The sequence below is a fragment of the Apis cerana genome, linkage group LG3 (assembly GCF_029169275.1).
Source record: "Apis cerana isolate GH-2021 linkage group LG3, AcerK_1.0, whole genome shotgun sequence".
NCBI classification, from domain to species: domain Eukaryota; kingdom Metazoa; phylum Arthropoda; class Insecta; order Hymenoptera; family Apidae; genus Apis; species Apis cerana.
In genome coordinates this window covers 4,461,417-4,475,778 of record NC_083854.1, presented here as the reverse complement: position 1 = coordinate 4,475,778, position 14,362 = coordinate 4,461,417, and the positions used below count along the sequence as shown (strand labels likewise).

The window sequence follows — 14,362 nt, the reverse complement described above, 5'->3', positions numbered from 1 at the left end:
AAGAGGTTTTAATTCAGGAGCGTAAACGAGATTCCTCTCGGTATATATTATTTCCTACGAATTCATCATATTCGTGCCGGGGATAGAAATATTGGGAAAAAATGTCAACACAAGGATGGAAACATTCGGCCGAGTTTACCGAGTCGGATTAGAAGATAAGAAGCGTGGCTTATATTTGCGCGTGTTTCCAGTCGAACGAATATTACGTCGCGAGAAATACTTGCGTTAACGAGAGTTAATAATCTCGTGGAATTTCTTTTGGAAAAATTGTCGAAAATTAAAATTGAAACTCGCCGGTGTCATCGACATATCACGAGGTAATGTTATATTAATTATAATAATTTATAATAATGCGATAGGTCGAACAGGATGGCGTGTAATTTGGAAAAACCAGGTCCATTTCTGGCGAAACGAATTCGTAGGAGCACACTTTGGAAAATGCACGTCGATGCGTGCAACAGCGTGAACGGTTTGTCTTTTTTTTTTCCGAGGTAAGAGGAAAATCCGTAACTCCATTCTTCTCTTTCCTTCTCTCCTTCTTTGCGTGGATACAATATATATATATATATATGTATCCAATTCCCGGCGATAATAAAGATTTTCAGCTGGATTTGCTATTGTTCTGCCGATAACGGCCGCTTTTCAGCCGTGGCCGGCCTTTTGTTCACAGTTTTCCCCTCGAAATTACCGTGAAATACGTTTCGGTACAGTAACCGAGTCTGTTCTGGTTTGCTGTTTAAATCTATTCCGCGGCATTATTTCCGAACCTCGACTCCAGAACGGATACGTAGGTTTCATATATACGTGCACGTGTGCGCGCGAGCGTGTGGTACAGGCAGGATATACATGTATGCGTATATCGATCAATTTAGTGGCTTTACCTTCTGTCATGAAAGTTGATTGAGTTGCCGCGGAATTGATTGAATTTTTTTTCCGCCCGTGGCTCGATACGAATCAACAACTATCCGGAGAATTCGGCTACCGTCCAATGTAGCCTTCCTCATAGTGGGGCGCGGAGTTTGCGTGGGAGTATAATAGAAGTAGGGATTGAAAACTGAAGGAAAATATAGAAAACGTTATCGTTCTCGTGCGTAGAAATTGAATTGGGAATAGATTTTTATATATTTTATATATATATGTATATAATTTTAGGTTAATTTTAGACAGAAAAATTTGATACGAACGTGGGATCGTTCATTTTATTTATTATCGCGATAAAACTACAAATGAACCGCGATCGAGAAATGAAGAAAGTAAGTTTGAGTTTTCGTTAAAAAAAATCGCACGAGAAATTAAAAATTTCGTCATTAAACAACATTTGGGAAATAGAGAAAATCGTTCCATTGAAGCCACTTTTTGATTTATCCCGATATCTCGATCGGTTCCCGAGATATAACGATTCAAAGTGGTTAGGACGGTGCAGGAATTATGAACGAATTCGCGACACAGTGACCTACATTTTTTCCAGGAATCTATTGTCGTTCGTCGAGGAGTTTGAGATAGGTCAGTGAGGCGAGGAACGAGCGAGAGGCCCGAATAACCGACAAGGAGGGAGATAATAAACGATCAGAAATTACCTCTCTCTTTACGCGACGATATCTCGGGAACCGGAAGTGATATCGAGATAAATCAAAAAGCGTTTCGAAGGGCAAGGTTCTGCGCTTCCAACGATCTTTCGTTCGTTGACCGGAAGTAATTATCTTCGGAGTTATAGCGGTTTAAAGTTTTCCTAATTTTTAATAGAGTTAATCAGGTTTAAGGTAAACGATGAAAAATTATCCTTTTCTTTACGCGACGATATCTCGGGAACCGGAAGCGATATCGAGATAAATCAAAAAGCGTTTTGAAGGGCAAGGTTCTGCGCTTCCAACGATCGTTCGCTCGTTGACCGGAAGTAATTATCTTCGGAGTTATAGCGGTTTAAAGTTTTCCTAATTTTAATAGGATTAATCAGGTTTAGTTCAAGGTAAATGATTAAAAATTATTCTCTTCTTTACGCGACGATATCTCGGGAACCGGAAGTCATATCGAGATAAATCAAAAAACGTTTTAAAGTTGCGCGTTTCTAACGATCTTTCATTTACAATTGTTATCGCGATTAATCGTTCAAAGATCGTTTATGGAGGAATATATTCACTTTGATAAGGATTTTTCCAACGATTTATTATAACCATTTTAGCGAGTTCCTTTATAATCCAATCCTCTTTTCCTTAACGCCCATTATTGCATTAATATTCTACTTGCATTAACTGATCACCTTTACTTTTATTTTATCTATAATATTCTCTTTACACTTAATAATAAACTAATTGAGTACCTGTAAGGTAGTCAATTTTATTAAGCAACATTATTCCTTTACTTTTTTCCCCTCGTTTCGTCAGTTACTCAATACTTCCTTAATCGACATAATTAATCTCGACGGAGATCGATTAAATAAAGATCCAACTTACCTCGAAGAATATTAACTTTTAAATTAATACAAAGTCTTCGACGTTTTATTATTAACGTAGTTCGAGGAAATCTACTTTCCGAAGAAAACGCACGAATTACGAGATCGCCGTAAATCTTTTCAAGTTTTCGAGGGCAGCATTGGCGAAAGAACATCGTTCTATCGATCTATCGTTGACTGGCTACCTAATTCGGCCGTATTAGATCGGACAACTATCTGGCAAGAAACAAGAAGAAAAGGCAAGGGACGTACTTACATTCTTTGTGGCTGGCAACAATGGGAAACAAGCCGAGCTACTTCCTTCCTGGTCTTATCGGGCTCTTTGCCCGTTCAAAACAGACCTCGACCTACGGAATCACTGCACGCTCCACGATTCCTGGTATTTTACTCGATGCTCATCCATCTGGCTGCAGGATTTCCATCGTCCTACGCTATCTCTTAATTTCTCCTTTTACCGGTTTATTTTTATAATATTTCTTTCGTGTCGATCCACGTCAAATTTCAATTTTATTATACGTCGAATAGCTCGACTCTCGAGAAAATCGTCAATTATGGTTTGAAGAAAGAAGATTCGATAAATGAAAAAAATTGATACGAAAAATTGATAATCAGAATTCTGGTTGAAGAAATAGGTCATCTACGTTGTTTGAGAAAATAATTGAAAGAAGGGAGATGTTAAATAACGAACGATTTAGTTTCTGGCATCTTGTAACATTATAAATTTTCACGAGTTGCAGAAATTGTGTGTGAAGATGAAACTCGGAGATTAAAATAAAATAATTCGAGGTTAAAAATTTTATGGAAGGAAAGAAAATATATCGAGGTTTTCGTTTAATTACGAGTAATTTATTTCGAGGAGTAATACGAAAATTTTATCGGGAAGAATTGGAGCGTGACGAATAATTAAGTGTTCGTAAGAAATAAAAGGAAATTAATTGTTGGACTATTTGAATAAATTTGAAGATGCTCGTAAAGGTGATAATATCTTTTCTCTTCGATTATGGAGAATGACTCGGCGCCACCCCCTATTCGCGAACAAACGAACTTCCTGATAAACAGGCGCAATATCGTAAAATTTTACGCTGTGGCCTATATTACGGCGAGGTCTTTTAATTCGTGGAACCTCTGTACACTTGCTCTATAGCTTCATATAACAATTTCACTATTTTAAAATCCACGATGAACCATTATTGCCACCCATTAAATAAACTTACGAAGGAAAATTTCTTCCATTTATTCCTCGATTAATATCACTGAAACGTACACAAACCTACGTGTAAATAATATAAACACGTACAATCAGAGCTTCATTAATCTTTCTCCAGTCCAAATATTAACAAATTCAAAAAATTTAAAGTGACGATTCGCACAATACGAGTGCCAACAACGAGAAAGAAAAAAGTGTCGAATGAAATGAAATGTTTGTTTCACCAAGTGTAATTTCAATTCTTCGAATTCTCAAAGGAAACTTAAAATTCTCGCGTGCTTAACGCGAAAGCATAACGAGACCACGAACAGTAGCCCCGATAAGATTTTTAGAGCCATCCATTGTATCGAAATTTCTTTCACGGTGCGTTTAAAAAAGACGAGATTACGAGATTTTCGCAAGAAATTAATTCTTTCGTCGCGAATGAAACGAGAATGGGGGAGGGGTGGACGGAAAATAATGCAATTTAATCCGGGAGAAACTGAAGAAATAGAAAAAAAAAAGTGAGAGAAAGAGAGAGAAGGAAACAGAGTTATGAAATTAGTTGGAAAAAAAAAAAAAAAAAGAAAAAACCGTGGAGAAATGAGAATTGAATGGCGAGGAAAAAAACAGCGGAGGGGTGAAAATGGGGGATGAAAAGGCGATCCAACGGCAGAGTTTGACAAGGTTACTTTCACGGGGATCGAGCAGTGGACCCGGCGGAAAGATTTTCCTCCAAGATCCATTCGAGTCGTTTCGAAATAATGGAAGTAGCTTTCAATCTCGATGGGTTAAACAAAGGCGAAAAATCCGCCTCGAAAGTGGCGAGAAAATGGAGCGTTATCATTTTTCGAAATTCTTCTCAACACTTTGGAATTTCGCATAAGAAATAAATATACAGAATATTATATTAGGATACTCGCCACGATTAAACACGAGATTACGATATTTGTGCAGGAAACGGCCAGCGATGAGATCGGTTTTTAATATCAATTCATTTCGATGGAAAGAAATATTTCAAACGATTGCACTCCAAATATCAATTTCTTCTTGTTTTATCGCAAAGTACAGAACAGTTGCACATCCAGAAATGTTCGGTTGCTTTTGACTAGCCGATTTCAATGGCGATCCAGCGAAATCTTCTCGGTACGTGTGCACCAATGAAAAAGAAAAGCATAACACGATGATATCGTCGTCTCGTTGGTGGGGCGGAGATAAGAGGGATAAAAGGAGAAACGAGAAATTAATCGAGCCGAAAGCGGTGACGCGATTACGAGTAAATTGGATCTTTCGTTTTCACGATTCCTCCTCCTCCTTTCTCCTGCTTCATTTCCTTTTCTTTCCTTTCTTCCCTTCTCTCGCTCTCTTTTTTTTTCCGCCTTAAAGATGGAGAGAGGGCGAAAGGGCTGCAAACTGGATTCAAGTGGCCATTAAATCTATTCCAAGTAACCGTCCGTTGGGCTTGTTCGTTTCGTCAGTTTCCACGGGATTATGTTAAAACAAAGCGATTTTTCCAGGGGAAAATATGTTTAATAAACTTGGATTTCGAGTCTCGTTTCGGGAATCGAGTTTTCGAATTGCAACACGATCCATCTGGATAATTATTTTCTACATCATTTTTCAACGTTTACAAATTTCTAAATTCACGAATATTTGTATGCAAGAGAATATTTTTTTCGACATAGCCGAACTGAACTGGAAAATGAATAGAACGAGGATGGGGAAAGAAAAGGAAAAGGAAGGCACGATTCGTAAAGATATTACAGGGAGATAATTAACGAGAGAGATGAGGATCTTATTGCTCATACCGCCGAGCTGGTTCATCGATCGAGCATCGGTCTCCTCCTCGCGTTTCTTTCTCTTTTCCATCCTCATTTTTTCCCCATCTCCATCGATTGTTTTTTTTCTTTTTCCATACCCGTGTTGTTGTTGCATAAAGGGAGCAGCTTTCAATCTCGGAGGATGCGCCGGAAATGCGACAAGCGACCCTGATCTCGAGCGAAGAGATCTGGCGCAACTGCGCCGAAAATTGGAACGAGCCAAAGAAGGTACAAATTTTCCTTTTCCACGAAAAAAAAGGGGCAAAATTCCAAGTATTTATTTTTCATAAAGCCTTGATGAAAATAATTACCGACTCTTCCACTTAAAGACCAAGTAGATTAGAAATGGAAGCTCGAAGGACCTCGGTTTTAATCGCATAACAAAACGATTGAAACCGCGATGACCTCAAAGATCGAATCCAATATACAATTCTCCTCTTCCTCGCTTAATTTCAATTTTAAGTCTTCGATGACAAAAATTCCTTTCCCCACCCCTGTCAGACGAGCCGTCGTATCGTTGCATGCGATAGTCCCCTCTCCCCGCACTTTATCCATCCAAAGACTCCACGGAGAGAAGACGAACGGCCGAAGGAATTAAGGAATCAGCTCTATTAGGATGAGTTTTCGATCCCTGAGGAGGAGGCTGCCGCATGGAGGGGCATTCACCGATCGGAAGAAAAGGAGATGCGGGCATGTTTATACCGACCTCGGTTCCCAAGGGCCATGCAAATACCGGGGTAAACTCTTACACCAGGTATTCCGCGTTATCTGAAAACGATTACCACGGATAAGGGACGAGGGGGGAAACGTATGGATCCCCGTGTAATTCTCCACGGATAATCGCGCTCGTTAATGCTCGTATAGCGCCTCCTTCCCCTTTATAACGTTATTTTCCTTCAATGTAAATCGGGGATGGGTCAAAGGGGTGCCTCTTGGGATAATAATAATTCGAAGGGGATTTTGCGTTATCGAGATTTCTTTTTCACGATTTTTCAGATTCTGTGGATAAGGATAAGTCGTAAGAAGGGATGTTAATTATGATTGTGATAGGTTTGGCTCGTTTTTAAATTGCAATTTTTGGATTGTCGAGGGGGTAGTTTATTCAAATTGTCAAACGAAAGCGTAATTAAATTCGAATCGGATTTGGAACATTTATAAACGTTTTGAGAATCCGTTTTATTCCGATAAGAGATATACGAATTCATTTAGAAGAATGGATAGTTTGTAATAATTATAAATTAAAAGATATGAATAATAAGTTTAATTATTACAGATCATTAATTTCCAATTATACTTATTAATAAAAATTGTATTATGGTTTTGAAATTAATTATATCAATAAAATTATATAAAATTATTAAAAATAAAAATTTAAATCAATAGATAATTCTGAAACAATGAACGAAAGTTTAATTCGGAAATTAATTTTTTCTAATAAAATTAACATGTAAAAATCAAAATAAATATATTTGATTTGAAGTGAAATTTAGAATTAATTAATAGTTTAATGAAAAACTAGGATTAGACACCCTACTATAAAAAGATAAATTATTTATTAAGCAATTAAATGTTGAATCATTAAAATTAAATAATATGGTGGCTTTTTATATCTAATTAGAGAAACTTGTCTATTAATTTGACAATCCACGATAAGAAATACTCGAGTTTAATAATTCCTGCCCTGTTAATAATTAATTCAATAGCTGTCTTATTCAATTCTTTCCCAGAAAGAGTAACGATTCTTTCACAATTTGACGAGGGTTAAAGGTAAGTTTGAACACTTATCGCCTCGTAATGTGGTCCGAAAATGATTGCGCTTTAACGTCGCGTTTCGTAAACAAATTTGGTCGGCTGGAAATTAGGATAATAACCGTCAGCCATTTTAAACAGGATTGATCGATCTCGACCTGAAACTGGTTTGCTACGGCCGAAATTATTCTCCGGATTGCCGATCATTGTTCGATCGTCGATATTCCCTTGGCGCTATGAACACGTCGATTATCATAAAATATAGCCGGAAGGATTAATTATCACGCATGTTCGACAAAATTTCCACAATTTCGTTGCGAAATGAGCATAATACACGTTCCAACGTGGAAAGAAATTTATGCTTAAGAAGTTGTTAAGTGCTAAAATTATCGATTCGTAAATGAATAATAAATAATCGTCGTACGATTAACCAAGAATCACCGACTCGTTCTACTCGAAATTACTTCAAAACTGAACAATTCACGCATTCGTATCGTTCACGTACGTCTTACAAGGAATATAATGATAATAAATAGCGAAAGAATTAAACAAAACGAAACAGAAAAATCACAATAAAGACGATCGCAGGGTATTTCAACACCGTGGTTTCTCGCGTTATCAGCAACGAAACGAACTGCGAAATTGAAAATCGGACAAGCGGTTATCCTTCCCCCCATTCCCAATAACCGGAAGAACCACAGCTTGCTCGTTCGACAAGGATCATCCGAACTTAGTTTTAGAAGGAGATCCTCCGGCGAAGCGGCAAATTGTCGACGAGGAGAAACGAGCCATAAGAAAGTTTCGTCGTCGTAGATAATGCGCCCGTTCGAACGAGTTCGATTCGATCTTCGAACCAGTTTCTCGTCGTCAAAACTCGACGTCGTTGTACATCGATTATCCAGAGAATTACCGAGAGAAAGAGAGAGAGCAAAAGGAGGAACGAACGATCGACACATTCTTGGCGGACGAATTATAATTTTCTCCCAACTTTCAGATGTATATTCTTTCCCTCTTATCGAAGGGGTGATATTATTTTCCTATCCCTGGTGAAAAACAAGCTAATCGCGAAAAAAGTTTTCGCAGCTGGAAAAAGCCTTTCCAGATACCTCCTCGGATGCCGAAGTTCGGGGCAAAGATGATTCGAAGAATGTTGGAAGCGACGACGTCGCTGAAGTGGTTGTTGGGGAATTGATAAGTCTGCTTCTTGACGGTTTCAGGTTTCGTTTTTTTTTTTTTTTTCTTTTATTTCCATATTTTCGAATACAAAAGGAAATATTTAATATTCTCTTGCTCTTTCTATAATTTTTTTATTCCCACACAATCGGCTTCTCGATAATTCACGGCAAACAACTGAAACGCGTTGGAAAAAGATGGATTTAATTCAGCGTTTGGAGAGAGCGAAATGAAAGTAACAGCTCGCTATCCGAACGAACGAATCGATGTAAAATTCGGGAACAAGTTTCGAAACTATCCTACCATCATCAACGAGATCTCCGATTTTCATACAATCAATCGTTGCAAAGGAGTTTGCAACGAATTGGACAAATTGTTTCCTTCCTTCGCCCCAAAAATCGTGGCATTCATCGTTGCCCATCTTTATATTTCTCCTCGATCTTTTTTCTACAACTCCTCCCTTCCATCCTTTTCACTACGCGTCTCCTCCCTTTTCACCTCTCTCGGCTAGTTTCTTTGAAATTTCCCTCTGGTTTACAGCAACCCTTCCTCTACTTTTTTTCTTCCCCGTTTCCTCTCCGCTCGCGGTATATCTCGTTATTTTTTCCTGTTTTTCCCTCCCCGTCCTCTTTTTTCTGTCTGCGACCCTTCCTTTTTACTTTTTATTTTTTTCTCCTTCTGATTTTCCTCCGCAGAGGACTTTGTTTTCGCCCCCTTCATTTCTGGCCCGTTGCGGGGCTAATCCGCGATTTCGACGCGGAAACACGGAAATCGAGCATCGAAACGAACCGATCGAGGGGTCGCGAGCGGGCCACTGTGTGTGGGAGTCGGTGTGTAACACGGATGAAATAAAATAGAAGCTAAAAAAAAAAATAGAAAAATGGAAAAAAACGAGAGACGGCGAACCGGATTGCAAAGGTAAATTGAATTGAATCGATTAATATGGTCGATGAATGCACCATGTTCTCTTTCGATCTTTCATTCCATTAAAGTGAACTCGATTCATCTTGAAAATTGTACGCGCTTTGAAAAATCAGGATAAGACTCGTTTTTGTTTCAGAAACTTGTTCCGTCGAATTGAATATAGATTATTTGAAGTTAATGTTGAAAGTTAAATTATAAATTTATGTAAATCGAAAGTTTCTCTTTTTTTCGAATAATTTTAATTTCGAATCAATAAAAAATTTCCTGCTTCGGAATTCATTTGGATATGAAATATCTAATTACCTCTCTCTCTTAATTACTTATCGTCAATTTAACAATTTGGACAGCAATACTAATGTCAAATATTATTAAAAATTATCTGATAATATCGTTTTCCTTACTCTTCTTGAATAAATTCATCGATTCAAAAAGTTCGAAATTATTATTAATTAAATCTAATAACCGAAATAAGGATACTTTCGAAGGGAAATCTGTTCGAATAATCGTACGTTTCTGTTCTAATCAAATATAACGAAGATGAATTCTCTGGGCGAAAAGGCATTCGATCGGATCGATAGAAAATTCGTATATTGGAAGTTCCTTAAAGTCGATAAAGATATTCGATCTCGATATTCAGACAAAGGAGATCGGCGTGTTCGATCGAGTTCAAGTTTCGTATATCTTTTCCAAAACTTTTTCTATATTACATATAATTTCTATAATGCAAGGGCGGAAGGAGGAAGTGGCGGGGGAAGAGATGAAATCCGAGGTGAAAAGTTTCTGTTTACCCAAACGAAAGAAACTTGGAGCTAACGACCACGAATAATGCGAATAATCGTGGTGGTGTTTGAACAGGGAGCGAAACTCCTTTTGATATTAAATCGTATTTTCGTATCGATAAATCGTGGAACAAGTATTCGATATTTTAATTAACAGAGGAATTATTATTAGACACGGAAATGTATCGAGTGAGTATATCGTGTCACGATGAATTATGATTGAATCAAGATCTATTTTATAAGTGAATATTTTAAGATTTTTAGTAACAGAGAGTACGAATGCAATTTTGCTCTCTAGAAAAATATCGAAGCATAAATTTTTCACACACGTTTCTATGTTCTACTATAATTCTTTATATTTTGTGTCATTTATTCGACTGTTTTACAATTCTCTATATTTTGCTTCAGTTATAGGGAATAGCGAAGGGAACGAAAAGCAATAATTTTTAAATGCAAGAATACAAGTGACGAGAATTTATCTAAAACACTCTTTTCAACGGCAAAGACTAAACAAATCGACATCGAATCAATCGACGAGACACTGTGAATTTTTACATCCATCGATTAATCATCGCTTAAAAAACATTCGCCCCACGGATAAAAGAAAAGGAAAGAAAGAAATCGTCTAACATACACTTTTATGAATCGTAGCATCGTTCCGGAAAATAATAAAATTCTGTCGTCTACTCCGCTATATTTCACCCGACTGAATATTAATCTCGAAGGCGGTAAAAGGGGAGGCCTTCACCCTTCCACGATGCGAGCCGTGCATCCACGATTCCAGGAACGATATTATCGAGAAATTGGAAGTTACGGCGCACGAAAATGAAAGACGGGGGAGGGCACAGGCATCTCGAACGGCGGACCTCGTGGAAACGCGTATCGTCCGCCGATCTAATTACCGAATGAACGAATTCGGTCGCGGGGAGAATTCGCTTCATTTACCTTCCACGGTAATTTAAATTCACTCCTCGATGATGGCGGGAGGGGAAAAGAAAAAGAAATAAAAAAAGGAAGGTGGAATCGAACGATTTCCCTCGCGAACGAGATTCCAATTAATTCCCCGTTCGAGTCTTTCGAGTGATAGCGCGCGCGGTCGATTGGCGAGTAATGGACGCTGGTGGATCGAAGAAAATCGTAGAAATGTGGAAATTATTTTGTAGAAAAATTGATGTAATCGTGTAACTGCTTTTTCCAAGCTCTCGAAAAATATCTCGTATCCCCCTTCAATAAACAAAATCAAAGGAACCGAGATAATTAATCTCGTCCCTCCTACTTACCTCCATAATAACTGACAATAAGAAAGGAAGAAAAGGAAGAACGAGAGAGAGCGCAATCGTCGCAACTTCTCTCGCTTATTATTAAACCCGGAGAAACGAAGGGATCGCCTCGCAAGGATGCTCGGGATCGTCATCGACAGGATGGCCTCGAAACGAAAACAGGGGGGAGAAATGGCGGAGGGGGGACGATTACACAGGTGGATGAAAGCGAGGTCCGCCGTGCACCCCCGAGCTCCGGGTTAGTCACATATTTGCCGACCTACCCCCAACGACTAAAAGCTTTTCGCCCGTGCCTCTATTTTCCGCCCGTAAATCGTGTTCCGTTACCGTTCTCATGCGAAACACCCGCCTAAAAAGGTTTTCCACCCACCTGGACCCGGCCGACCAGTCGATCTCTCCATCCCTTACGTCGAGGCGCTGGATAACGAATTTCTGTATTGGGGAGGGCAGGGAGGCTGCAGGCTCTCTCTCGTTCTTTCCTCTCTCGCCACTCTTTCGATTCGTTTCGAAAACGAATGGCATTGCTGATATATTCGTTATTTTTCATTTTTAAGGATTTTTAAGGAAACTTTTATACGGTATTATTAGTTAATTAATAAATTTGGTGTACGCATTTTTTAATCAAAATTTGCGGCATGTAATAAGTTACACGGGAAGCGAAATTTTTTTCGTCTTTTTACGAGAAAATCTCTTTGACGGGATAAAATCAAAGTTTCGTGTTTTTCAAAATACAATTTTGCCTCTCTTTTTTTTTTGGACACATCAGCACGAAATATTTTGTAATTGAAAATTTCATCTCCCGTTATTCTTATATTAAAAAAGAAAGAAAGAAAGAAAGCATGCTTAATATTCGAGTAAAAAAAAAACTTTAAAAAAACTTTATTAAAAGAAGAAGATTATTTATTTAAACTTCGTATAAAAAAAAAATTAAAAAAGACTTTCAAAAATAACGACGGGAAAAAATGTTAAGTTTTTATCCACAAACATTTTTAACATCCTATTGTTAATAAATCAACGATTCGAACGATTAGTCACGAATATTTACAAATTACGGCGCGGACGAACGTCTCCCGTGGAAGGGATAAGCCGATTGTTATTGCGTATAACCGCTCGAGACGATCGAAACATTTCCATTTTCGTCGCGACTTTCACGACAGACGGTCGAATTTCGAGGAGCGGCGCGGTCCCAAAGGAAATTTCCACCGATTTTCTTAACCGCGCGGAATCGTGGATTTACGAGAAGATATTATCAAATAACGTTTCGCCTCGAACGTCGTGCAGGAGTGATACGATTTAATTATCAAACGTGTGGACGTGCGGGGACGTTGGAGGAAACTTTAATGAAATTTCGAATGAATGTTTGCGCGGGATGGGCGAATACGGGGATTAAATTAATGACGTATGCAGCGAATACGCGACCAACTCGAAAGTATGAATTATTTTCGGTGTGGCCGAGCGAACGTTCTTCGAGAAAATTCGAGCAAATTCGAGAACGGAATAAATTTTCGCTCGCGATAGTGACGATAGGGCTATGACTCAATTTGCCGAATATTGAATTGGACAAAGACGGAGTAAACGTATATCTAGAAAGAAAAAAGATATAAACGATATAAACAATTTTTACGTCTCTCGTTACAATGATTAACAATTACACAAGATATTCAACTGCAATATAATACCAATGTAAAGTAATGGAAAAATACAGATCCATTTTAACTTAATAAGTCAAGTAAATACGTACAACGATGTTCTACGATGACGGGCAAATTTTTCGTCGCTGCATATTAATCGCATTAATACTGTATTCGAAATATTATCACGTCAAATTTTCATCTTTATTGCGTTACATTATATTATCTCCGAGTATAGATGGAATAAAACAATATATTTGTTTCACAATGATTTCGGTCGCGATATGTACAATAACTGCTTAAAGGATTAACAACTCGTCACTCCATTAACGTTTGGGATAACACGAATAAACGAGAGAGCAACGAAACGAAACGAGATGGAATGGAACGATGGTTGTTCGTTGAACGATTAAGAGACCGGGAATCTCGATTATTATTAATGGATATGATAACAATGAACGGGTAGAATTATTCGAATTTTGCGATGATCGACAGCGACGCATATCGAAGGAAACGAAACACCGATGAAAATCTAGCCTCGTGGAAGGCCATTCTCTCGTGTAAAACGAAACTTTATTGACACGGGGCTTCGAGATGTATGCACTTGCACGCCATGTGTATCGCGTTATTTTATATCCTCTTGTGCAGTTAATTAAACGAGAGATTACGTGAAATTTTTAATATCGCTTAAATTCTTTTTTCGTTCAAATATTTATCCAATAATTTCATCTGTAAATTAAAGTTGATTGAACGACTATCTTAAGAATTCGAGAGACAGGAGAAGACTCTTATGTAATTATCCTGATGAACATTATCACACACAGGAAGATCAAAATAATAAGAAAAAAAGAAACCTCCTTAATGATTAACAAAAATCGATACCATAAGATCCTCACGAGAAGAAAAGAAAATGTGTCGAAAGATCGAGAAGAAGAAAATCTCGAAACACGAGAAGAAAAAAAGAATGGAGGGCGAGCTAAAAAATCATAGGCCAAGGGAAACGTTAATTCCACCCTTGCTGTCTCATTCCACGGACATTATCTCGCTATTTATCTATCCCCCGACGAGGTGGATCGTTGAAGGAAGGAAAGTTGAACGAACACGGGGGCAAGAGATGAGAAATTGCGCGATTTAATAAAGGAGGCTGGTTCTTTTCGAGGGAATAATTGCCGGGGAAACGAGGACGTCCATCTCCACTGGTAATTATTATTTTTTTCTTCCCCTTTTTTTCTTTTCCAATTTTGCCCACACGCTTGGTCAAATTTATTCCCGACTTTTCGATCGACGATTCTCGGGGATCGGTTGCCAAGAGGTTTTCGATTGGGAAAAATTAAAAAAAAGAAAACTCGTCGAAAGCTGTCGTTCGTACGA

General features: G+C 38.1%; 3 protein-coding genes across 3 annotated transcripts in view; 2 read left to right on the top strand and 1 right to left on the bottom strand.

Annotated features, from left to right (window-relative positions):
- LOC107993844 (protein lin-37 homolog) overlaps positions 1 to 14,362 on the bottom strand; it is an 85,961-nt gene that overhangs the window by 61,846 nt on the left and 9,753 nt on the right. The gene's annotated exons all lie outside the window — the stretch shown is intronic.
- On the top strand, positions 1,227 to 7,482 carry LOC114577177 (uncharacterized). The gene is given in 4 exon segments (XM_062073211.1): positions 1,227 to 1,253; positions 2,511 to 2,690; positions 2,693 to 2,828; positions 7,346 to 7,482. Coding segments are annotated over 4 exon segments (480 nt in total).
- LOC107995213 (protein rhomboid-like) overlaps positions 12,508 to 14,362 on the top strand; it is a 162,118-nt gene continuing 160,263 nt past the window's right edge. Inside the window, exon 1 of the mRNA XM_062072321.1 lies at positions 12,508 to 14,190. The gene's annotated coding sequence lies outside the window, so the exon portion shown is untranslated. The remainder of the gene's footprint in view (positions 14,191 to 14,362) is intronic.